The sequence below is a fragment of the Chelonia mydas genome, chromosome 1, assembly GCF_015237465.2.
Source record: "Chelonia mydas isolate rCheMyd1 chromosome 1, rCheMyd1.pri.v2, whole genome shotgun sequence".
Lineage (NCBI taxonomy): Eukaryota > Metazoa > Chordata > Testudines > Cheloniidae > Chelonia > Chelonia mydas.
The window spans coordinates 123,589,837-123,615,206 of NC_057849.1; the positions used below are offsets into that span (position 1 = coordinate 123,589,837).

The 25,370-nt window shown below is 40.4% G+C and overlaps 2 protein-coding genes across 7 annotated transcripts in view; both read right to left on the reverse strand.

The window, feature by feature from the left end:
* Positions 1 to 25,370, reverse strand: part of DHRSX (dehydrogenase/reductase X-linked) — a 226,647-nt gene that overhangs the window by 149,239 nt on the left and 52,038 nt on the right. For 5 of the 6 annotated variants that reach the window (XM_037899658.2, XM_037899650.2, XM_043537757.1 and 2 more), the window contains one exon: positions 22,762 to 22,830. The exons of the other annotated variant lie outside the window; for it this stretch is intronic. In XM_037899658.2, coding sequence (XP_037755586.1) covers positions 22,762 to 22,830 — 69 coding nt within the window. The remainder of the gene's footprint in view (positions 1 to 22,761; positions 22,831 to 25,370) is intronic. 6 annotated transcript variants of the gene reach the window in all.
* The window catches only part of ZBED1 (zinc finger BED-type containing 1), a 60,691-nt gene continuing 52,048 nt past the window's right edge, over positions 16,728 to 25,370 (reverse strand). The window contains exons 3-4 of the transcript XR_006287832.1: positions 22,762 to 22,830; positions 16,728 to 18,229 (exon numbers count right to left, since the gene is read on the reverse strand). The gene's annotated coding sequence lies outside the window, so the exon portion shown is untranslated. The remainder of the gene's footprint in view (positions 18,230 to 22,761; positions 22,831 to 25,370) is intronic.

Here is a 25,370-nt window from a genome sequence, read left to right on the forward strand (position 1 = left end):
TTTTGCTGTGTAGCTGCATTCATAAGTAGGTATTATGCAAGTGTGGCAGGGACAATTTATGTAGCATAGCTTCTTAGGAGGAAGAGTTCAGTGAGAACCATGGAAGCTCTTCCTTTACAGATGGATCCAGGGATTGGAAGCTATACCACCTGCCTCCTCATAGGTTCCTGAACCACAGCCTACTGCAGAGTGTTTGTGTAAACACCATAAAGCGAACCTTGTGAACACTTCTGAGCCCTTGCCTATGTGTTCTGCCGTGGGAGGGTATGAGATGGCTTTTAAACTTGCACTAATATTGTGAAAACAAGGTTATCAATGTCAGCATGAGAACCAGGCACTCTCCATTAAGATTGTATCAACTCAGAAGTGAGTCAGTCTTTTTTCTCCTGCCAACTCTTAATCAAAAATAAATAAGGCAGTGGAAACTCGATTTGGAAAGGTCAAGATTCCCAAAGATAAGTTTTTATTGACATGTTGATGAAGAAATAAAACAATTCTTATTCATTTAGTGAACATATCTTTTTAGTTAACCGGAGGAAAATTCCACAGCCATAATTAATCTTAATTTATGTTTCTGTCTAGTTCATTTAATGAAATGTAGCTTTCAGACACTGTCAAAGGTAAACATTACAAAAAAGAAAAATGTCTAACATAGAATGAGCATAAGAAAGGGACACTCATTCCTTTCATTTTTATCGTTCAGATCAGTGGTTTTCAACCTGCGGCCCACAGACCCCTGGGAGACTATGTTTAAGATTTCCAAAGGGGTCTGGCATTTCCATTTGAAATGTTTTAGGGGTCTGCTAATGAAACAAGGTTGAAAACCACTGATTTAGATAGGCCATCCTCTCTCAACCCTACAAGGTGTCCCCAGTGTTTCATTTCTGCAGTCCGATCCCTCTCCTGATGCGTCCAACCAAATTCATTGGACATGAAAGTGTCCTTTTGAATCAGCAATTTCAATCAGTTGCCTGCTCCTCTAAAAGATGATGGCTGGGTAGACTCTACCTTAGAGAGGTCATCTTTTTATATTAGAATCCATGGTATTAGGACTAGGAGTAATAGGATGAAATTAAAGAAGGGAAATTTGAGGCTAAATTTGCGGAAGTTACCTGAAAACTGATCTTAAGTTGTACAAGACAAAAGACAAGTGGTAAAGCTCTATTGTTTGTGACTTTTAAGATTAGTCTGGAGAAATCTTGAGAAAACGTACTGTGGGCCACAATCCTGAATTTCAGTGGAATAACCTACATCAGGGATTGGCAACTTTTGGCACGTGGCCCGCCAGAGTAAGCCTCTGGCGGGCCGGACTGGTTTGTTTACCTGCCACGTCTGCAGGAAGCAGTGGCCAGCATCTCTTTCAGCCCGTGCTGCTTCCTGCAGCCCCCATTGGCCTGGAGCGGCGAACTGCAGCCAGTGGGAGCTGCGATTGGCTGAACCTGCGGACGCGGCAGGTAAACAAACCAGTCTGGCCTGCCGGGGGCTTACTCTGGTGGGCCGCGTGCCAAAAGTTGCTGATCCCTGACCTACATGATCAAATTTTGTTCTATCCCTAACATGCATAGCCAACATTTTCAATCCTGGGTGCCTAAAGTTAGATTGCTACACGTACAGGTTTGTTCCTAAATGTAAGAGTTGCAAAGCTGACTTCAGTGAATTTGTGGGTGGTCAGCATTTCTGAAAGTCAGTCCTCTGTTTAGGAACCTGTCTGTCTGTACACCCAGGGCTGAAAATGTTTGTCTGATTCTAAAGGCCTGATTGGGCACCATTGAACTCTATTAGAATTTTGCAATTGAGTTCAACAGCAAGATAAAGATAAAGGGCCAAAGCCAAGATTTTCACAAGGAAGAGCCTGCGATTAAAAGCAAAAGTTGATCTGAGCCAGACACACTGGTCATGTTGGGGTTGCATTGGTTTGTTTATTTGAATATTCTGTATGCACATAACTAAAAAGTCAGCCCAGGTTTTGAAAGTTTCACTGAATGTTCGTTTGGGCCCTGTGGGAGCCGCAGCTGCCTTTCAGTCTGCACCTGAGTCTCAAGAGATTAATGATGATGTTTATCAGGAACAGACCAATTTCCTCTGTCTGCTGCTACTCCTGAATAGCTTGATGCTCTCCAGGGAAATACTTTGGCTTAGGTACAAAGCAACTAAACAAGTGGATCTCTACCAAAAAAATATTAATTTGTAAAGTGGGCTAAATAGACAAGTAGTGAAAGTTGATGACCACTTACAAAATGTTCAGCTTAATCAATACAGGGGAGGATTGTCAGGAACTCCGGAAGGACTCAAAAAACCAGGTAATTGGACAACACATGGCAGATAAAATTCAATTCAGACAAGTGCAAAGTATTTCACAATTGAAGGAACAACTTAAACCACCAAAGTTCTGGATTAGTGTAACTTATAGGAAAGAGATCTAGACAGCTCATCTAAAGATGTTGGTTGCCAAATGCGTAAGGCTTGGGGGGAGAAGGGGGGAATAAAAGTACTGTAAAAAAAAATATTAAAAAATGTGAAACTGTGCTCAGAAATGACAGAGCAGAAGTATAAATACCAAGCAAGAGAAGGTCACAAAAATAATTTCTGGCATAAAGGGAAGGGAGACTTCCACAACAGCCCTTGGGAGGGACTGGGGAGGACAGTGCCTAGCACCATGGTCCCAAGGTATTAGGGCAATGCAACTAATAATAAGCATAGGAGTTATTTTAAAAGATCTGGGGCTCAATTCAGCCACAGAACATAAGAAGGCACAACTCTGATTTGACTCCAGTGGGAGTGTCTGCTCATGCCAGTGCTGAAGAGGATAAGACACTAGCATAGCTGAAGGTCAAGCACTCAGTCCAATACTACAAGAACAAGAGGTGATTCAAATAAATTAAAAGGTAAAATAAAAACTCATAATTAAGCTCTTAATTCTTTATTTAGACACCTACAAGTGGCCTGATTTTCAACAGTGCTGAGAAAGCAAATCTAATTGAATCTGATTAGATTTACTGGGTGTTTAGCACATTTGAAAAATCACACCACTTATTTTGGAGCCTAAAAAAGGATTTAGGAGCCAAACTTCAGGTTTCTATTAGGGCTGCCAAGTGATTTAAAAAATTGTGATTAATTGCACTTTGTTTAACAATAATAGAATACCATTTATTAAAATATTTTGGGATTTTCTACACTGTATTCTGTGTTGTAATTGAAATCAATCTATTTGACAAAGTGCACAGTGCCCACTTTATTTTTTATTATAAATATTTGCACTGTAAAAACAAAATAGTATTTTTCAATTCACCTAATACAAGTTGTCAGGGTTCCTTCCCACTCTGAACTCTAGGGTACAGATGTGGGGACCTGCATGAAAAACCCCCTAAGCTTATTTTTACCAGTGTAGATTAAAACTTCCCCAAGGTACAAACTATTTTATATTTTGCCCTTGGACTTTATTGCTGCCACCACCAAGCGTCTAACAAATATATAACCGGGAAAGAGCCCGCTTGGAAACGTCTTTTCCCCCCAAAATCCTCCCCAAACCCTACACCCCCTTTCCTGGGGAAAGCTTGATAAAAATCCTCACCAATTTGCGTAGGTGAACACAGACCCAAACCCTTGGATCTTAAGAACAATGAAAAAGCAATCAGGTTCTTAAAAGAAGAATTTTAATTGAAGAAAAAATAAAAGAAAGAATCACCTCTGTAAAAATCAGGATGGTAAATACGTTACAGGGTAATCAGATTCAAAACAGAGAGAGAATCCCTCTAGGCAAAACCTTAAGTTACAAAAAGGCACAAACACAGGAATATACATTCCATTCAGCACAGCTTATTTTATCAGCCATTTAAACTAAACAGAATCTAATGCATACCTAGCTAGATTACTTACTAAGTTCTAAGACTCCATTCCTGTTCTGTTCCCGGCAAAGGCCTCACACAGACAGAGAGAGCCTTTGTTTCTCCCCCCCTCCAGTTTTGAAGTATCTTCTCTCCTCATTGGTCATTTTGGTCAGGTGCCAGTGAGGTTATCCTAGCTTCCAAACCCTTTCACCTGTAAAGGGTTTTTCCTCTGGCCAGGAGGGATTTTAAAGGTGTTTACCCTTCCCTTTATATTTATGACACAAGTACTGTAGTGCAATCTCTTTATCATGAAAGTTGAACTTACAAATGTAGAATTATGTTAAAAAAAACTGCATTCAAAAACAAAACAAGGTAAAAATTTTAGTGCCTGCAAATCCACTCAGTCCTACTTCTTGTTCAGCCAATCGCTCAAACAAGTTTGTTTACATTTGAAGGAGATAATGCTGCCTGCTTTTTGTTCACAATGTCTCCTGAAAGTGAGTACAGGCATTCACAATGCACTGTTGTAGCTGGCATCACAAGATATTTACATGCCAGATGCGCTAAAGATTCATATGTCCCTTCATGCTTCAATCACCATTCCAGAGGGCATGCGTTCATGCTGATAACAGGTTCTGCTCGATAACAATCCAAAGCAGCGTGGACCAACGCATGTTCATTTTCATTATCTGAGTCAGATGCCACCAGCAGAAGGTTGATTTTCTTTTTTTTTGGTGGTTCGGGTTCTGTCATTTTCACATCAGAGTGTTGCTCTTTTAAGTCTTCTGAAAGCATGCTCCACATCTCGTCCCTCTCAGATTTAGGAAGGCACTTCAGATTCTTAAACCTCGGATTGAGTGCTGCAGCTCTCTTTAGAAATTTCACATTCTTTATGTTTTGTAAACTCTGCAGTGAAAGTGTTCTTAAAATAAACATGTGCTGGGTCATCAACCGAGACTGCTATAACATGAAATATACTGCAGAATGCAGGTAAAACAGAGCAGGGGACATACAATTCTCCCCCAAGGAGTTCAGTCAAATTTAATTAATGCTTTTTTTTTTTTTTTTAAAATAGAGCATCATCAGCATGTCCTCTGGAATGGTGGCCGAAGCATGAAGGGGCACATGAATGTTTAGCATATCTGGCATGTAAATACCTTGCAGTGCCAGTTACAAAAGTGCCACACAAATGCCTGTTCTCACTTTCTGGTCACACTGTAAATAAGAAGAGGGCAGCAGTACCTCCTTTATATGTAAACAAACTTGTTTGTCTTAGCGATTAGCTGAACAAGTAGTAGGACTGAGTGGACTTGTAGGCTCTGAAGTTTTACATTGTTTTGTTTTGAAGTGCAGTTATGTAACAAAAAAATCTAAATTTGTAAGTTGCACTTTCATGACAAAGATTGCACTACAGTACTTGTATAAGGTGAATTGAAAAATACTCTTATTTTTACAGTGCAAATATTTGTAATAAAAATATACACTTTGATTTCTATGAAAATGTAGAAAAACATCCAAAATATTTAATTTCAATTGGTATTCTATTTAATGGTGTGATTAAAACTGTGGTTTTTTTAAAAATCACAATTAATTTTTTGAGTTAACTGGATGAGTTAACTGCAATTAATTGACAGCCCTAGTTTCTATTTTTGAAAATCTTGCCAAATTAACTGTAAATTGTTTTTAAATTGAAAACAAAAAAAGGACATATAATGTTATATAATGTACAGTTGAAATGGAAATCTCACTGTCCCAGGAAATAAAAAAAATTACAAACCCTAAATGTCTAAGTGATAAGCATGTAAATTAATAAGCATAACATCTGCATGTACTCATACTATGATTCAAACTATAAAGGCCATCAGATTTCATGCTTCACAGCATAAATGGATAGCCAGCTGGAATCAGAAATTCTATCATTTCTGGTATAGGATTTAATAAATTGTCCAGGTAAATTATTAAAGTTTAATTTTTCTCTAATAAACCTGGCATAACTGCCTGATAATGACAGAATCCTGGATGACATGGAGATGCACTGTACCTTTCTGAATTATGGCAGTGAAATCCTGGCTCCATTGAAGTCAATGGGAGTTTTGCCATGGGCTTGAGTGAAGCTGGGATTGCACCTGGAAAGCTGTAATTTAAGAAAGTAAAATGCAGACACTCCTCTTCCAAAAGGTTAGTAACTATTTAGATGTAATAATCTAATAGTTTTTTAATCATCAACTGTAATCATATAGTTTTCTGGATGCAGAATCCATAAAAAGATTTCCTCCTGGCAACGGATGAAGATCAGGTGCCCTGGTCACGTTATTCAATCTATCAGCTGCCTGAGGCCACTGATTATGAAGGAGGTGCTTTTGACTTGCCTGAGCCCTGCCAGGGAGGAATAGAGCTACACTCTATTTTCTCGCAAGAAAGAAACTGGAAGGTACTTCTGGACAACCTCTGCCTTCCAGAAGTTCCAAGATGGCTTCACAGGTTTCCACTCCGTCACCATTCCTGTTCAATGTGGAAATGAGGTAATTACAAGGGGTCGTAAGGAGACACAGATTGAAGTGTTTTCAGTATGCTGATGAGACTCCACAGAGCTCTGTTGATGAGTATCTGGGGAGGGCTAAAGTGTTTAGGGCACAGGGGATTCTTGAGGAGACTGACGGATGGAGATATTAAGTTATGTTTTCTGAGTAAGGCTTGGGTTTTGTAAGCTCAGCTGCTGGTTTTCTGAGGTCTTTGTTACAGCTTATGTTATTGTTAGGAATTGTAGTTTTAATATTGTTGCCTCTTTAGGCTGAATGCAAAGCTGAAATTCAAGGCATTGTGAGGTGGTTCTGGCTGGATGAGAGATTGGTGACACTAATCTGATTCTTTACAGGTACAGACGCAAAGTCCTGTTTTCCCAAGCAACAATAGCAATGTACAGACAGCTTCTTTTCTCAGAAACTCCAAGCGAGTCCTTCCAGCTTCTACTGTGCACAAGGAAAGGTTGCCTCTCTGACTTTTCTTCCTTTCAGGGTCACACAACTGCTTCTCCTGGCTTAATCACTCGAACCCACACTCCCTGCAACCAGCCCATATCCTCTGTGTTTTGAATTTCTATGGACACCCTGTAGGTCCACACCACATGCTCAGACCAGGTGGCTTGGACCCTTACCTGTCTGTATTTGCCCTTTCACTAATGTGTTCCTCCCTGCACCATCCTAATGATTTGTAAAGGTGGCCACACTACAAGAAAATAAAAATGAATAAAATACAATATGATGAGTTCACCGATGGAGCCAGAAGAGGAATTTGCCAGTCTCAACTACATGCCTGCAGTTTGCTGGCTACTGCAGAAACTCAGCAGGCCATATTCCCTGCTGGTATAAGTTCAATTAAATCAATTGAATTACACCAACCGAAAAATTGCCCCATGGTGAAGAGGTCAGGTTGAAGCTTTGGAAAGGATGGTTATCTGTCTATAAGCTAACAAGGTCACTATTTTCAGCGGAGAACTGTCCCCCCCACATTGGGGGTCCCCATACAGTGCTTAAATAAGCAAGTGTACATATGCTTTTTCATACCATTAAGCTTTTTCACTTGCTGCATGCTGATCTGCAGCACCAATAATACCTCCAGAGCGTCTGAAATCACCTGAGGAGGCGGCAATAAGCTACAGTAAGAGCAGCACTCAAAACTTTCTGGTGTGTATCAGTGCCACTGCAGCAGTAAACGAGTACAAGAGCTCTGAGGACAAAAGATGGGAGGATCCTGATTTGCAGGGAACTGGTGAAGGGCAGTGCTGAAAAGATAAGGATGAGTAACTGTATCTGGAAGGACAGGTTTCTGAGTTCAAGTGCTGGCTTATTATTTCTGCCTGATATTGGCCTCATGGTGCACTCTCCACTTTAGAGGTTGCCTCTAGTATACACCATTTTAAAAACCTTTTGTAATGAATGAGATTCTCTCTTGATCCATTTCTACCTTATTTTTGGCATTGTCACTCAGTATTTTGAGCTGTAAATAAGAAGATGGCATCATCTGGAACAATCTAGAAACGTAAATAGGGATAAGAGGAAGGGGAGAGGTGAGCACTAGGAAGGAGCAGCAGCAGATGACTGGCATGAGAAGACAAGTAGGGACTGTGGAATGGAAAGTAGAGATAATGGAGAAGATGTTAGGTGGGAATGGGATCTGAACAATGGAAATGATCCTAAGCCCATTGAAGTTTCCGTTCACTTCAACGGGCATGAGATCAGAACCGAAGGAGGCAAAAAGACAGGCCAAATAAGAAAGGAAAACATGCCAGAAAGAATTTCAGAGGATGAATTCCAATACACTTTAAAGGGTGTTGTATATGAAGTGAGGCTGAGGAAAATCCATGAATATGCAGAGACCTAAGATGACGGAAGTTACAAACAGGAAAGGAAAAGAAAAAAAGAGTGGAGGATAGGAAAGGGGAAGGAAAAACAAAAAACCCCCACACAGCAACATAGTAAATTATTTCCTTCTATTTCAGGGAAAGTTTATTTCTTTCAGCATTTTGAAGCAGAGATTTAATTGGGGGTTGGTGGTTTCCAATTAAAACCTAATTGAAGTTATTTCTGCCTCTTAGCCAACAAAGGCATGACACTCCCTGCCAGGACAAACATATCCTTTGGACATGATGTGTCTCCCTTATTTTCTTTTTTGAAATGTGACAGCTATAAAATTAACTGATAGAATAGATGCCAAAGCAAAGACTATCATGGGGCCTGGCTCTTCAGTGTGTAACCATAAAAATCCTGTGTAAATGATCAAGCAGTCTCTTTCTACTGGCTGGCTTACATATTTATGCCTCCATTTGAGAATCCAGCTGAACAACAGATAAATAAAAACTAAGGAATTGAAAGCGACATGCAGAATGGCAAACCACACGGTTCTCATATCAAAAGAATGTATAATTTTCTGACCATGAAATTGTGATCAATTTTGTATTGGAAATGAATGAGTGAAATAAAGTACAGGCTGTTCCCAGCGATATTCGCTGTATGTTGGCACTAAATAAAAGCAGAGTATGTACAAGTCTCTTTCTTATAAGTGTATTCATGGATAACGTACCCTCATTTTAAAAAAATTGCAGTAAGATGTGTATTAGAAAGAACAGATTGCTTATTCACAAATAATAAAAGAGGAATGGGCACATTATGATGATGCAAGGGATGCAAAACAATTTAGAATACAGAAATATTACAGTGTGTGAAACAGGAGGCAGAGAGTGGAAAGTAAAATGTTGCCTTATTTAAATTGTGTATAATATTTAAGAAGAGAGCGAGAACAAAGTCTTAAATGTTCCCCTGAGGGCTTACGTGGGATTTATACAGGGCATCAGCTTTGTGCTAGTTCTCCACATTGAGTGATTTTCACCTAGCACATAAAAGTACAATTTTAAAAATGTGTCCAATACTTGCTAGTTCAAATTGGTCTGCCATCCCTCCTGCCCCTGCCCCACCCACCCACATACTCCTTGCTGTCTGCTGCTCCATCCACTCCTGGAACAAACCCAATGGGCCTCCTCAAATTTCAGAAATTGTGCATGTTAAATTACCAACACATATTCTTTTGTCTCTGTTAAGTAGCTATTTGCTCCAGCCTGCTCCCGTGTCTCTCCCTCACGGTCTTGCCACAAGTTCCCTCCCTAAACTCCCACGCTCTTTCCCCTTCTCACCTTGTACTCTCTTCCCTGTCTCTTCTTTAATCCTTTTCTCCTACCAGTTCAGCCCCACCCCCACATTCCCTCATCCTGCCTGAATTTAAAAATACAATCTAAAAAATGACCAATGAAAGAACATAGGATTAACATGGCGTTTTCACCCCTCATTCTGAGTACTCTGTTTGCATGCTGTGCTCCTTTCCTCCCATCTTCAGCCAATTTTGTCTCTTTACATTGTGAGCTCTTTGGGGCAAGGACCATGGACCAGAGATTTATAAAGGCAACTCCCTTTGAAATCTGGCCCCTTGCCTTCTTTTTAGAGATGAGTGCAGTGGGCCCCCCAATCCTGACTTTGTGCACTACCATAATACAAATAAAATACATAAATAATCTAAAATTCATCTCCTGATCAAGGAAATAGATTTATAGTATTACAATAATAAACCTAGTAAAACTGTCACTTTTTAAATAGAGGAAATATATTATCTCTGGAAGCATAAGTTTACATCACCTCAGTGATACAGGATACTTTTGACATCAATCACTCATCATCCTATCTGGTGGTTACATGTGGTCAAACAGAAAGAAATAACATTAACAGTTAGAAGCTGCCTTTTCTCGGTGTGCTCGGCAATGATCACTGTAGTTAACTATTAAAAGGCCTAATTTCTTTAGGTAATGACAAGGAACGTGGTCAACCTGAAATCAAGCTGATCTAAAAAAAATGAAAAGGAGTACTTGGGGCACCTTAGAGACTAACCAATTTATTTGAGCATAAGCTTTCGTGAGCAACAGCTCACTTCTACACTTTCCACAGTATGCATCCGATGAAGTGAGCTGTTGCTCACGAAAGCTTATGCTCAAATAAATTGGTTAGTCTCTAAGGTGCCCCAAGTACTCCTTTTCATTTTGCGAATACAGACTAACATGGCTGTTACTCTGAAACTTAAAAAAATGAGTTAGAAGATCTTTCAGGCACTACACCTGCCTCTGATCCCCCCTGCCAGTTTTTATAGCTTTTCCATATTTTAAACATGTTTTTACCCCCTCTGTTGCTCCTTTGTGAAAGACTGACATAAACAGAAGTAGAATTGATATAATTCTACAAGTCGTTCAGTGTGGCTGGATGCCAGCCCCTGCTTGGACCCAGTGAAGTCAATTGAGTTACACCAGGAGAGAATCTGGCCAAGAATGTTTAGATCAATTTGGAGCTATGGAAAGGGTGGTCATTTGTCTATAACCCAGCAACGTCAACATTTTCAGAGAACAACTGTCCCCTACATTTGAGTTCCTCCCCATAAAGTGTTCAAATAAGCCAATGTATAGGTTTTCACTGGCTGTGTGCTGGACTGCTGTGCCAATAATGCCGAAAGAGCTTCTGAAGTTGCATGGAGAGGCACTAAAACAGTGAAGTTAATCTACAGAATCAAAACCACCTGCATCTTCACTGACTAGCTAGATGGGGATATGGTGAAGCTGGCTATAAATAAAGCTAAATGCACAAATTCTGGTTCAGGTTCCTGGCCACTTCCTACGCTATCTTCCTCTCAGACTCATCACACCAGACTGAGCCCGACCTCTCCACAGCATGTGCCTTTTATTGAGTGCCGAAGGAAATTAACTCCCCATAGCTGGCCCAGTCCTACTGCCTTGCAAATCACTGGGCTCAGGACAGGCAGCAGTTCTAGCTGAAGGAAAGGGGTTAACTCATTCCCTGCCAGCTTCAGGACATGGTCTATACATAACATTATAATTTGAAGGTGGGAAATTCAAAAGTGGTGTTTTGTTTCAAAATATTATCCCCATAAATGGGGGGAAATAAAATTGAAGAGATTATACTTTGAATGTAGGCTTTACAGGCTAGATTGTCACACAACTGTATTCATGCAGAATTCACAAAAATGGACCAGATCCTCAAATTCAATGGAGCTGTGAAGGATGTGGCTCTTTGGCATTCAGTTGGGAATACAAACAGATAAGATGATTAAGAGCATTGGCTCTCCCAATGGATTCATCCCACTGCAGAGCTGGGTTTGGGGAGAGGAAACTCCCTTACACAGACCACTGATCCAGTTCTCTTCTCCAGGCTACAACGATCTCCAACCCACTTACATCAAATCCCCAATACACTTGTGCAGGGAGAATGGCTAGAAAATCATGTTCCCCAAGGCAGTGGGGAATTCTAGGGTGGGGGGGAAAAGAAAACCCCCTGTACAGTTGTGCAACACACAGAAGATGCAGCCTGCCATGAATAGATGTCCTAAATCCCATACCTGTTCCTCTCCAATGTGGGCTATCAGACACCTAAGGAGCAGAAAGGGATTTACCTTTAAGTGAGTAAATGACATTTTCAACACTCCAAAACATGAGGCCTACAGATTTAATCAAAACATTCACATTCTCAAACTTGGTAGTATGAAAGCATCCCATTTGAAACCGAGCTTTCATCATTTTATATAACAGCACTGCCTGTGAGAATTAGCTAGTGTAGGTCTCTGGCTGTCGCTTAAATTGTTCTCTTTGATAAAGAAAGTCTGATGGGGGCATTACAGCCAACAGATAGGGTACACAGAGGAAAAGATGCTCAACATTAACGGTACAAGAGGATGTCTGCCATCTCTCACCTTCCATCTGCCCATTTTCTTTGGTTTCAATATACATGAGTTCACAGCACCCGAGAATTGCTTTGAACTTTGGGTTCAGACAAAATCTCAAAGGGAAACTCTGTGAAAGCACAGGGTTTTACCTAGTTTTCCTTTGAAACTATGCAAAACCATGAATTTTCCATTATTTCAATGTAAGAGCCATAAAATATGGCCAGATTTGACTGAAGCTGGGCTCAGACTCACTTGAAAGTAGACCTGGCCAGAGGATAACACTTCCATTTCTCAATAACTTTTGAAAAAAAGCTTTCAAACATGTTTGGAAAAATGGAAGTGTATTGATATGCCTATTTCTGGATCTAAACATGAGCGTTTCAATTTGGGGAGTTTTTGAGGGGTCCAGGCCTCTCTGGTGCAGGAGAGAGAGAGACACACACACAGACACGACACACTCTATAGCTACTGTGACATTCCCCAGGGTGCAACCCGAACTGCTGTGTCCCCTTAGCTCTCCAACCTGGGATGCTTTTTACACTGCTTTGCTAGTGAACAGCAAACCCCTCCAGGCTCTGCTCACTCTCAGTCAGCAGCATGCGAAGTCACTCCCAGCTGACAGTATGAATGCTATGCCCAGCCATCCATGAATTACATATAGGGCAACACCCATATATCTCTCAGTCCCAGCCTTCTCCCCCAGAAAATGTGCGTCTTGTATCATTCAGTAGCCCACTGAACTGTCCAAGCTCATAAATAGTCCATCATTCCAACAATAGGTAATAAATATGCACCAGCCCTGTTGACCCGAGTAGAAATTTCCCAAACACACTGGTTTAAATAAAACAATAAAATAATAAAACAAGTTAACTAGAGAAAGATAGATTTTAAGTGATTAAAAGTGCTCAGGCATAAAAGTCAGAATTGGTTACAAAAGAAATAAAACACATGCAAGCTAAACTTCATCTGGCTAAATAGGCTTAAAAGCAAAAGGTTTGTCTCAGCAAGAGCTGCAATACATTTCACAGGCTGGGTCCTTTTCCTTTGTTCAGTTCTTTGGGAGTCGCTCATATAAGCGGAGAGATGGAAGCAGGAGACAGGGGTCCTATGGAGGTCACTGTCCTTTATTTTTATATCCTCCTCTCGGGGTGTAGACAAACAGTCCCCTGTATACATGAGATTTGCACTGTATCTGAATACCAAGCCTGTAGATTTTTGTACTGGGGAGATAAAACACTGACAAGAATTATTTTTCAACTTGGTCAAACTAAATGTTTGAAAAATGATTTGATTCATTTTGTCACCTTGAGTCAGATCAGTTCTGAAGAGCTACTCTTGTCAAGCAGCATGACATCAATAGTAATCTTGGTTAGAGTACATAGTCCTTTATTTAACATTCTGTCTGCCACTAAGATATGGATGAAGGCTATCAAAATAAATCAGGCACTGGTGACTATTGACATCAACCCCGGACCACCAGAAACGTCACACAATGAAACAGCAAGAATGCAAATCCAGACATTAGAATTAGGAATCCAATGCAATTCATGTTACCTCTCAAGATTTCTTCTGTTTCATTAAGGAAATCTCATTAGCAGGATTTTCTCTTCCAACTCAGTTTTATAGTCAAGGGGCTCACAAAACACTGCAAAAATGGAGGCTTAGTTATTATGGATTTCCTGAAACTCTCTAGATAGTCTGAGAGGGATTTAGAAGTGCAAATAAATACCCCAGTTGCCATTAGCAATGTAGAACTACAGCGAAGGTTCTATGCTTCATGTAACCCTAATCTTCTTCTCCAAAGTCCTTTCATCTTCTCCAAAGTCTGCTTTCAAGGGCTGTATTATAGTCATAATGTACTATTTGTATTATGGTGGTGCCTAAGAGCCCCAGTCACGGACCAGACCCCATTGTGCTAAGTACTGTACAAACACAGGACTAAAAGAGGGTCCCTGCCCCAACCACCTTCAAATCTAAGAACTTGTATATATGGCCAGGGCTTCAAAAACTCAATATTCATTGAGATTGAGAGAGAAAGATGCTATAGCCCAATAGTTAGGGCACTCATATGGTATGTGGGAGAGTCAGGTTCAAGTCCCTGCTCCAATGACTAATTATTTATCCAGTGTGGAACACTTTCAACAAGAGAAATTGAGAGCAAGCCCACAAAATACCAATAGCCTTGTGGTTAGGGCATTCTCCTGGGGAGGCCTAGGTTCAACTCCCTGCTCCAAATCAGGCAGACTGGTGATTCAAGCCTGGGTTTCCCATATCCCAGGGGAGTACCCTAATCACTGTGCTATTGTGTTCTGGAATATACACATAGCAGCCAGGTAGCTCACCCCAAAAATCCCCAGCCTGCTTACCCCTACATCTATATTCTGTGTGGGTTAGATATGCTCTGATCACACCTACCAGATCAGTCCCCGCAAGCAAGATAAGCGGGAGAAAGCTTAATTTGAAAAACCTGCTGTGGTTTAGGTGTGAGCAAGCAGCTCATTAGCTGTGGCATGGCATCAGGACTTAGGTGCCTTGGCACATGCTCACCAGTGGAAATTAAGTGCCTAAAGAGGCAGACACCTAAATCTCTATGCAAACCTAACCCTTAGCTCACATTTGGAGGATTATCTTCACAGCCACTAGTGCTAGTGTAAAAGGATCTGATTTTCAGAGGTCTGAGTACCAGTGGCTTCCACTGACTTCACTTAGAGTTGTGAATGCTCAGCACTTCTGAAATTCAGGTTCCTAGTGTTTAAAAAATATGAAAGCTTGGATCCTCCAGAAGTTGAAGGTATTTGCTCAGGAAACCTTCCTACTTGCTATGGACAAGTGAACTTTTCAAGCTCTGTGTATAACCCATGGAAGACAAGACTAAATAAAACAGCCCTAGAAAGAGAGCTGGATGGATCCCAGAAGGAAAACAAAATTGCCTTTTTAATTTCTCTGTCTTTCAGGACCCTGCGAAGATCTCCTTCTGAACTGGGAGGGTCTGGAGTATCTCACACTGTTCTCTTGTGAGAGCTTCCAGTGCCTCCAAAAAGAGTGACAAACTTTGGAGGGTGTGAAATCCAGCCCCATTTCCATCAGTGGGAAGGTCACCTGCATGACACCAGGCCTCTGGAGATGGAAAAGAGGACCAAAATGTGTGAAGAGTGAAACAGAAGAATTCTCAAGTTTTGCAGAGGTGATTTCATTTTTAAATTCCTTTCCCCCCCAGATCCATCTCTAATAGAACAGTGTGATCAATGAAATTCTAAACACCAAGATCTGGTTCCATTAGGACATTAGCCGCCTCCAATATCCACACAAAGCTTTATGTGATTGTAACAGCATTGGCACCCACCTCCTGCGAGTGCCCCTCCACCCACACCCCGGCCAATGATTCTTTTGGCAGGTCTTCAGTAACTCAGTCCTCTGGCTGAGTCACAAACACTGTCCCCCATTCCGGGGTATACAGTCTCTAGTTCTTGCTCACAGCCCTGCTATGGGGTCATAGCACCAAGGCTTCCCCCTGGAGGCACTGCCTTCTTTAACAGTGCAACAGGGGCCCATCTTGGTACCCTCAGTTGGTGTCCTTTCGGCAGCCTTTCCTGGGCTCAGTCTTCAACCAGACCAGCAGGTCCCATCAGTCTGGTCAGGCAAGGTTCTGGGTTTAGTCTGCCTGCACTGACCTGTCCATGGTCCTGCTGCTCTTCCAGCCAGCCAGGCACCCAATCTTCAGCAGCCTTTCCTGGGCTCAGTACAGCCTGCAGTGAGCTGTCCATAGTTCTGCTGCTCTTCCAGCAAGCCAGGCACCCCATTCTCCCTCTGTAAGCTCCAGGCAGCAACTGATTGCTCTGCCTCTGCTGCTTCTTTTTATATGGCCCTTCTGGCCCTTGATTGGTCACTCCAGCAGCCCCTCTGATTGGTTGCTTCTCTGCAGCCACTCTAGGCCATCTGGAGGACTTCTCCTCTGCTCTTTTCTGGGGCAGGGTGAGGCAGGGCCATTAGGCCTCCAGCAGGGGGCATCCGGACCTACTCCACCCCATCACAATGATTTAGGATAAAAAAATCATTTCTAAATATCTGAAAGGACTTTGTTTCTCTGCCTAAAGCTATAACTGTGTTTATTTATCTGGGTTTGTTTTATTGTTTTCATGTATCAGTTAGTAAAAAATACATAAAAGAAAATCAGGTTTCTTTACAGCATAGCTTGCTAATGAATTCCATTTCACATTTCCAATGGAAATGGGAATTATATAAATTGATGGCTATAGCTGGTGTCTACATTATGAATACATTTTATATTTGAAAGATGTTGCCTTTATCTCTTTCTCCAGATCTATAGCTCATGTTTCTCTCTGTGAACCATATATGTAATTCTATTAGTGTTTGAACTGCCATCCTATTAACATCACATCTTAATTTCGAAGAAGTTAAAAGGCTTGTGGAAAAAACAGAAAATTCTCAGTTATTTTAAATGGCTTCAAACACGCCCTAAAAATTGATGTGTTTAAAATTAAAAGGCAATCAACAAACGCATACAAACAGACATACTTGTTGACTGTGAACACATTTTCATGTTACAGTATTATGTAAAATGGAAGAAAGGCAGGAAAAATGTATTTGTTTGTCATTCAGCCCATCCAATGATGCTATTATCAGGAGTTATTTTTATTTGCTTAAAATATTCCCTTCCTGACAGATCAGGGGGTCTTCAACTGTAGGGTCAATGGCACCAGGGATCAAGTACAGAGCCCCATCCATGGTTCTTTCAACTTTACAGGGATCCTAACCATCATACACTTTTCGACCCAGATTCTACAAAGACCTACATATAAGCTTAACCTGTTAGAGGTTTTGCTGGATCAGAATATTTCATGGTAGCTAACTGGACATGTTTACTAAAATGTTTACTTGTATTGTTAATATTAGTAGTTATATGGTTGAAAAAAATCCAACATTGGCTAGAAATCACCACACTGATGTTCTAATTGTGTGAGAATGCAAATATATTTTTTCATATTTACATGCAATTACTAGCACTGAATGATATATAAATCTATGTCTACACTTGGAGCTAGGGATTGGATTCCCCGGTTTGCACAGACATTCTCTCACTAGCTCTCATTGAGGTAGCATGCTAAAAATAGTTGTGTAGCATGGCAGGAGAGAGTGGTGGCACAGGCTATCCACCCCAACTACATGCCCATGGGGTTCAAGGGTGTGTGTACTCGGCACGGCTAGCCTGTGCCATTGCCCGTGCTACAAGAGTGCAGTAGCTCAATGAGATCTAGCACGAGGGAATCGCTCCTAGTGTAGACATAGCCTAAATGCACATACTCTAGTGATCTGTGGGAATTTAGAAGTCTTTGGCACAAATTCTGGCCTTGGTGATGCCAGCAAAAATATAGAGCAACTCTACTAACCCAGTCACTCTGGGTTTATATCTGTGTAAATGAAATGGACTTTGACCTGTTGAGTATAAAGATACATAAGAATTAAACTAACATATAACTATAAACAAAAGCTCTTTTCATGCTCCATTTGTATTCATGAATGGAGATGGAATTGAAAATTATCAAACGCTTATGCATAAACATGAATTCTTTTACTTAGCATAGTACCAAGGGAAGGCCTTCACAAACACCCTGTGGAACCTGGAGTTACAACAACTGAGCTCAAGGGGAAAAATGTAAAAGTTAGGGGGGAAATTAGGTGTAAAACCACATTAATCACAAACAGCTTGAAAAGGAGAGGTTTGTGATTAATCTTTCCCAACATTTACTGTGACAACTAATTCAAATTAAAACATGATCATTACACATGGCACTCTAAATCCACAGAATTAAGTGGACTTCTATTTGAAACACAGATTATAAACAGAATTGATGAGTAGCAAGAAAACCGTAGCAGAGAGGGAGAAGAGGTGCTCTCTATCACTGTCAAAAGATGCAGTAGACTGCTAAGTAATAGCCATGCACCAGATTGCATCATTCACAATCCGAGCCAGAATTGGGGCTGGGTGAACATGCACTACACCAGGGGGAGCTCTGTATCTTCAGAGGCACGATCCTTTCTCCATCTCTCCTTAAGATGTTGTGGTCTCCATGCATCTGACCAGCCTCTCCTCCTCTTTGGTATGACATGCACTCCTAAAATGATAGGAGAAAGCAGTCTCTGTGGCTGTACACAGTGGGTAGAAGGGACAGGAGAAGGCTCCTGGCTCCCTCCTTACACCATGCAGTTGCCAGAGGCAAATTTTTCCCTGTATTAACAGATGAGACTCATGATAAAATTCTATTTAGGAAGGGAATTTCCACAACTGAGAATTTCTTGATAAATTCCAGTCACATCTCTTACCACCCCAACCTCTTCCACTATTTCAGAAAGAAATTCCTTAAGATCACCTGCTAATGAGAGAGAAATATTTCCAAGTAATTCGAATTAGATATCTAGGAAAGCAAATAGATGGCATTCATGCATTTATTGGCTGAAATTAAGATGTTCCCAACCTACCAGTCCTAATTCACGGTCATGTCGCTACAATGTGGCTTTCATTCAAACATCCTCTTTGTCTGTTTAGCAATAAATCTTGAAATGTTCTTCTTTAAAAGTCATTATAAATTATCCTAAATGGGAACAGCTTCCTTTCAACTAAACTTTTTTTCTAAGCAATATATTCATTAGACTTTATCTGCTCAGTGCATATATGCCACTAAAAGTGCTTGAAGGTTAATTATTCAGAAGATTATCAGGATAGTAATAATTATCATTATGGAGTGGATAAATAGGTCTCCAATTTCATCTTTTGAAAAGCTGGCATACTAATAGGATCGAATCCTACTCACAGAATACTTCAGTTGAAGTCAAATGGCCAAATTCACAGATGGCATAAACAGCAAAGTGATTGGATCAAATTCTGCTCTGACTTGCACTCAGGTAAATCTGAGGTAACTTCACTGACATCAAGTGAATTACTCTGGATTTACACCAGATCTTTAAAATCTAATTTCCGTGTAACCCACTCTTGCGTGTGTGTTCTGTGTTACAGATGCCTCTGTGCCTAATCTGCAGAGAATATAGTACTTTTACAGTCCTATCTAGAGAGCCTTAGCTTGTGAGCGCAAGCTGTAGAGACTTGTGTTTTTAGCTCTGGAGGTCCCCAGCTCAGTTTCTGGTGTGCTGGCCAAGATGATGCTATCACATCAGCTCATATGGGAACTTTTCCCTGATAGGGCGGCCTAAGACATCAGTGTCTGAAGACTGTAAGCTTTCCTTAGTTCCTGATCTTAGCTTGTTGGAGCAAGGACTATATCTTTGTACGTGTTTCTATAGCACAAGTACTGGTTGTGAGCTCTGGATGCTACTGCAATATAAATATTTTTTAAAATAATAATACAAAATCAATTTTTAAAAAATTCCAGCCTTATGGTTGGTAAGATAAACTTCCCACTATGAACTGAACGTAAACCAAAAAAGCGTGGTCTTCCTGAGGCAGCAGGCAGGCCGCTCCAGTGACTCAGTTGCTGAGTATACTGATGATGTGGTACAAACCAGGTGGAGCAAATTGATAAATCCAGCCCAGAACTGGGCCTGGGAGACACCCCCCCACACACATTCTGGGAGCACTAGGATCCACACGCTGCCTTCCCTCCCCTCCCCTCCCCGCCCCGCCCCGCCAACGTGTGGTGTTAGGAAAAAGCCACAATGAGGAGCCAACCAGAGATTCCAGCTGGTAGGGGCATGAACAGCCAAAGCAGGGACTTTGGCCTTGGGAGAATGTTCTACCCTTCAGACTGGACTTTCTCTGCCCTATGTTGATTGGCAGTTTGCTTCAACCCTTGGCCCTACCTTAAAATCTCTTCACCTCAGTGTCACTCCACAGCTGCCCCTCTTACCCTCTTCTCCCCTGCCCTGTCTCCCCACCCTTCCCATCAATGTCTGCCATCCCTTCCCTTTTCTTTCCTGTTAGCTTACCCCTCCTATATATACCCACCTAAAGAGGAAAAAAAGGTTAAAAAAAATACATGGAATAACATGCTGTTTGCTGCCATCACATTGTTCACTCTGCTTGTTTATTAGACACGGTCCCCTACCCTGAATCTGTCTTGTCTATTTAGATTGTAAGCGCTTTGGAGCAGAGATCACCAGCTATGCTGTGTTTGTACAGTGCCTAGCACAATGGTCCATCACAGCAGCTGGTCCATCACAGGAGCTCCTAGGCTGTACGATAATACAAAGAATAAATAATAATAATACTTCCCCCCTACTACAACTTTGACATAATTCTGGCTTCTACAATAAACATCCTTGAGCCTTCCTAGAAGTCCTCCAGCAAAACCAAAAAAGATTGGACTTGACATTTTTGATATTTCTAACTTTAAAAAATATCATCCTTCATCATGAAGAGAAGGGGGGGAAAGCACAAGCCCAGGAAAACATTTTCAATATATATTTCAAGTGAAATCCTGACTCAATTGAAGTCGATAGGAGTTTTACCACTGATTTCAGTTCGGCCAGGATTTCTCTCTTTCCATTCATCTTCAACCCTAATGGTGTTCCCCTCCCCCTTCACCAGGAACAGGGTTCTACCTTTTGTTCCTTCTACTTGTACAACATAGAGTAGATATACATAAAAATCCTCTCCAAACTAGGTTGTATTTTCAAAATTAAATTAATAATTTTCTATAGTTTTTTCAGATACTGACCAATCAGTATCTAAATTTACTGATCCCTCTTAGTCATTAGAACTGTAATGTAGGCCAGAGAGCTCTATATCATCTTTAGGTACAGCCTCAGCTTACTGAAACTATTGATTCTATAAATTGTAGATTGAAACAGTTTATCACCCAAAATCAGAGCTTCCTTAGTTCAGAAGATTAGATGAGTCCAAGATCCTAGGAATTTCTATGGTTACATAAATGGGATAAGATTAGAAGAGATCTGGATTATTCAAATGGGGTGTAAATTTACCAATACAACTTAGTCAAAATGATTTGATCTTTCTCAGAAATGAAACTTCCAGGAAAATGTTTAGAAAAGATAGCAATTACCCTATTCCTTTTATGGTTCTGACTGTTAATTTATGGTGCATCCTGAGGCTATGATGGGTGCCCTTTTTTTTAAATCAAAAGATAAATCTTAATGAAAGTTTTTGGTTCTTTCAATTATCACAACAGTGAATATTAAAAAGGCATCAAAGGCAGAATCAGCTTTTAGCAAAAGCCATGAAGGTCCTCAATAGGGTGGAGTTCAGCACTCCAGTATCAGTGCAGCATTTCTGGCCAAGAAATTATACATCGAAGTAGTAACAGTGAGTCACCACAAGTTACTTTGGAAGAACTATACACAGTGGTTTCAGAACATAAAACTAACAGAGGCAACGGCCTAGAGAATAAATTGCAAATTAGAATTGCCAGGGAACAGAGTTTGCTATATGACTTTTCTCGGAAATAAAGCCACTTTCCTTTTCTTATGGCCCTACTTGATCATTCAATAGATTCAAAAGCACATGGCTAAAGTAATCCTAAGAGCTCCATGGTGAAGCAGTTTGATTTTGCTTTCAGATGTGATAAAGCTGTGTCCACACAAATCCAGTCTTCTCTTTCTTAAACAGACTAGCCCTCAGACTATATCAGGGTCTCCTTTATGTACAGTAGAGCTTAATTCAACCAGTTGATGAAGGTTTGAAACTGTTTATCTGGTCTTTTTTAAGAGGTTAAAAAAATTATAATGAATCAACACTATCAAGTTCTGCCAGCCAATCAATTAGATTGTGTGTTGGAATGTAGAAAAATTGTTTCTACTCATGAGGTTTCAAGGATTCTGACTCATACAGATCAAACACTTTGCATAAAATGGATTTCTTATGGTTCAAACTGCAGTATTAATGCAACCAGGACAAAACTGACAAACTCTCTTTTCTTTGACATATCTAGGCATTTTAAAGGCACACAGTTGTTGAGATCAGAGAATCAACATTCTCTCAGGCTAGAAATCTAAGCTTAAATTCTCCTCAAGTGCTAGCTGCTACTTTTCACTGTATCTCCTGGCAGTTTTTTTTTTTTTTTTGCTTACCTTGAAAGTTTGTTTTTGAAACAGAATTTTGTTACTAATGTTTGTAAACTCTAGTCATGTGCCAAGTGAGCAGGGCTGGATAGGAACCCACATATCTTATATCCCTGCACTGTTAGCACTCTCTTCCCAAAAAGACTATTTTGCTGGGATTTCCCACACCACAAAAGAAGAGATTTAAAGCCCATCTGTGAGAAAGACAAGAGCACACTCACTATAAACTCCTTGTCATCCTTTCTTTAAACCAAAATTACTAGTGTCATGATCTTCTGCCCAGTCATCAAACTCTCTCTCTCACATACACACACATGCACACACACACAGTGAATTATTGCAGTTCACCCAGGGCCCTGCAGAACCTACAGCCAGTTCTGTTGTAACATCGAAGGATTACATAGTCAAGCAATTTTCCAAATGTATCTTTACATAAAATCAGACGGGATGATTCAGGAACTCATTTCCCAAAATGCAACACTTCAAGAGCACACGATCACACATACTCATTTGTTTGCACATAAATACCATGGAAAAGGATTACTCTGTACCTCAGGAAGAAAATTGCCATGAGGTATCAACAGCAGCTGTTTTACAAATGCATACAATATCATACCTTTTTCATTCACAGTTTCTTCTTTTATTTTCCTCACTGCTTCTTGGCCTTCACTTTCATCGTTTCCAGCTGTCATCATCAAGAAAATGCAAAATTAATAATGCAATCAGCTTAAAGACTGTTGAGTACCCAGTCATCCCACAAGTCTAGGTTAACCACAATGTAAAATGCCACAATCAGAAAGCAAACAACAAGCTTGAAGTGAAAGAGAATTATTTACTGCAATCACACTAACAGAGGTTTCAGAAGGCACCATACAAACACATTGCTATTCACACATGACTGGACTGTTTTGTCTCTTCTAGTTATTGCATGAGGCTTGGACAGCCACGTGCTGGAGCAGCTGCAGTTAAAACCAAATCTGGTGATTCAAGTGAACAGAGACAGAGTCTGAAACAGCAATAAAGCAGTAAGCTTGGACTGCATTTTCCAAAATGAAAAAGAACTGATGGGATTTCACTGAGTATTTTGGTGGATACTCACTAAAATGTCCAGTCCATCTGACTCCATGCATAGGCACAGTTCTTACTAGCATTAATAGAAAATAAGTGTAGACATCAAAGAGCGAGAAGAGACTCTGCCCTCGTGTCATTGAACTACAGTAGACAATCACAGTTAACAATTGGATAGTAGTCACTGTTTGGCAGTTGCTTTGTGCAATGTTGTCTTTGGAACAGCAAAAAAAACACTATGCTTGGTAACAGAGTTTTAATTTTGAAAATGGAATTTACCATTCCGTCTATCCATCAACAGAGACAGAGATTTTCTATAGCCCCATCATCACAGCATCTAAGTCCTTCCTAGATAAATTAGATGCACATAGTAAGCCCCCTAATGAATGCTAACAAGTCTTCTGCTGCCTCTAGTTATAGAAAGACTGCCTGGGTTTTTATAAACCTGGGTGATAAGGAAGGCTTTATTTTTCTTCCCCCTATTTTGATTTGTTATTGTTTATTAGGTTATGTATGTATTTATTTTGTTTATTTATCTTCCATTTATTTGTTCCTTTCTCTTTCTGATTACGGAGAGAGAGATCTTGCACAGAAGAGTTTATTGTGGCATGCCGAACAGTTCAGTCAGACTCTGGATTAGTCTGACTTCCTCTGGGAACTCCCTGTATGCCCTTGAGAGAGAACATTTTATCTCTGGGACCTCATTACACTTCATTCTGGCTTGTATAAACTGCATTGTCCAAGAGCGAGTGGAGAGATCAGACCAGACAGGGGTGATGTCGCCCAGGCCACTGAGGGGATAGGCTAATGCATTCCGCAGAAGCTGGAGCCTCAGTGTTGCTTGCACATTTAGCCCCAGGTACAGGGAGTTACAGTATTCTATCTGGAAGTGACAAATGGATGGGGTCATGAAATGGAAGGAGAAGACTCATTATTTATCTGAAAGCAGTTGAAACAGGCAATTTTGCCATTTAAAACTGTTAATGGGAAGACAGCTTGCCTGTAAACACCTACAAGCATACTGGTCTATAATGGTATGTACAGATTAGATTCAATTCCTTTTTGACCTCCTCATACTAACCATTTTGAAACAAAGCAAAGAAACACTCATTTGTAGTATTTGTTTTTCTGCAAAATCCATCTGGGGTTTTATGACACACAAACATTCAGCTTGATCCTAATTTCTGGAAATAGATGCAGTGTCAAAGAACAAACCCTACAGTGAAACTGCCATGTCTGTGTAACTCTGCACAAAGCAGCTATGGGCAAGGAATCAACTCTCCTCACTCTTTCAGCTTAAGTGATTTCCTACAGTGGGGTTTCAAAAATCAGTCTGTCAAAGTGCTAGATACAGTTACGTTAAAAACTGACTTCTGTGGCAAGCCCTGTGAGGGTCCCATCTGATCCTCCTTTCATTCAGCATTTATCACACAATGAACATGCATATTAAAACCTCCAGTGACTTGATTTAATTCTCAGTATGTTCATTTATTTTTCAAAGAACTTGCGTTGCACAACAAATTGTAATTCACATTATTTTCACTGTTATATTAATGGTTCCTAATTAAAGCTCAGGACCCCCCCAAACGAACTCAGTTTATTCTTATTTGCATATTTTAATTCAAGACCATTGGGACAAAAGAATCATTTTACGAAATAGCTGCTTCAAATCTGTTTCCATATTAGCTTAAGAGGGAGATTGAAAAGATGAGTCTAGGAGCTGGGAGCATCATAAAATTGAAAATTGCCTTGACCAAAGCCGTTTGTGTGCTGGAGGCTTTTGAAATGATTTTGCAAAGCAAATGCTTTAGGGATGAATAGAACAACTGGATAAGTGACCAAATCCTTATAAAAAGTTCAAAGTAATGTATTGCAAAAAGATACAGTAATGTTGTAAGAGTAATTTATACCTCTGATTTTATTTAAAGAGATGAGTGATTCCTTACTCATTAGGGGCAAAGCAATAGCAACATTTATAGTCAAAGTTGATAAACACATTCCATTTTAATCCCCGGTTTCAGTTGCTTTTACTGTGACAAACTAACCATTTGGTCTGAAATTTTCCATGCTTGATCTCTGCCTTAGGATTAATTTTGTTTTGAAAATCTGAGCAAACACAACTCAACATGGACTGAGACGAGTGAAAAATGGGAAATT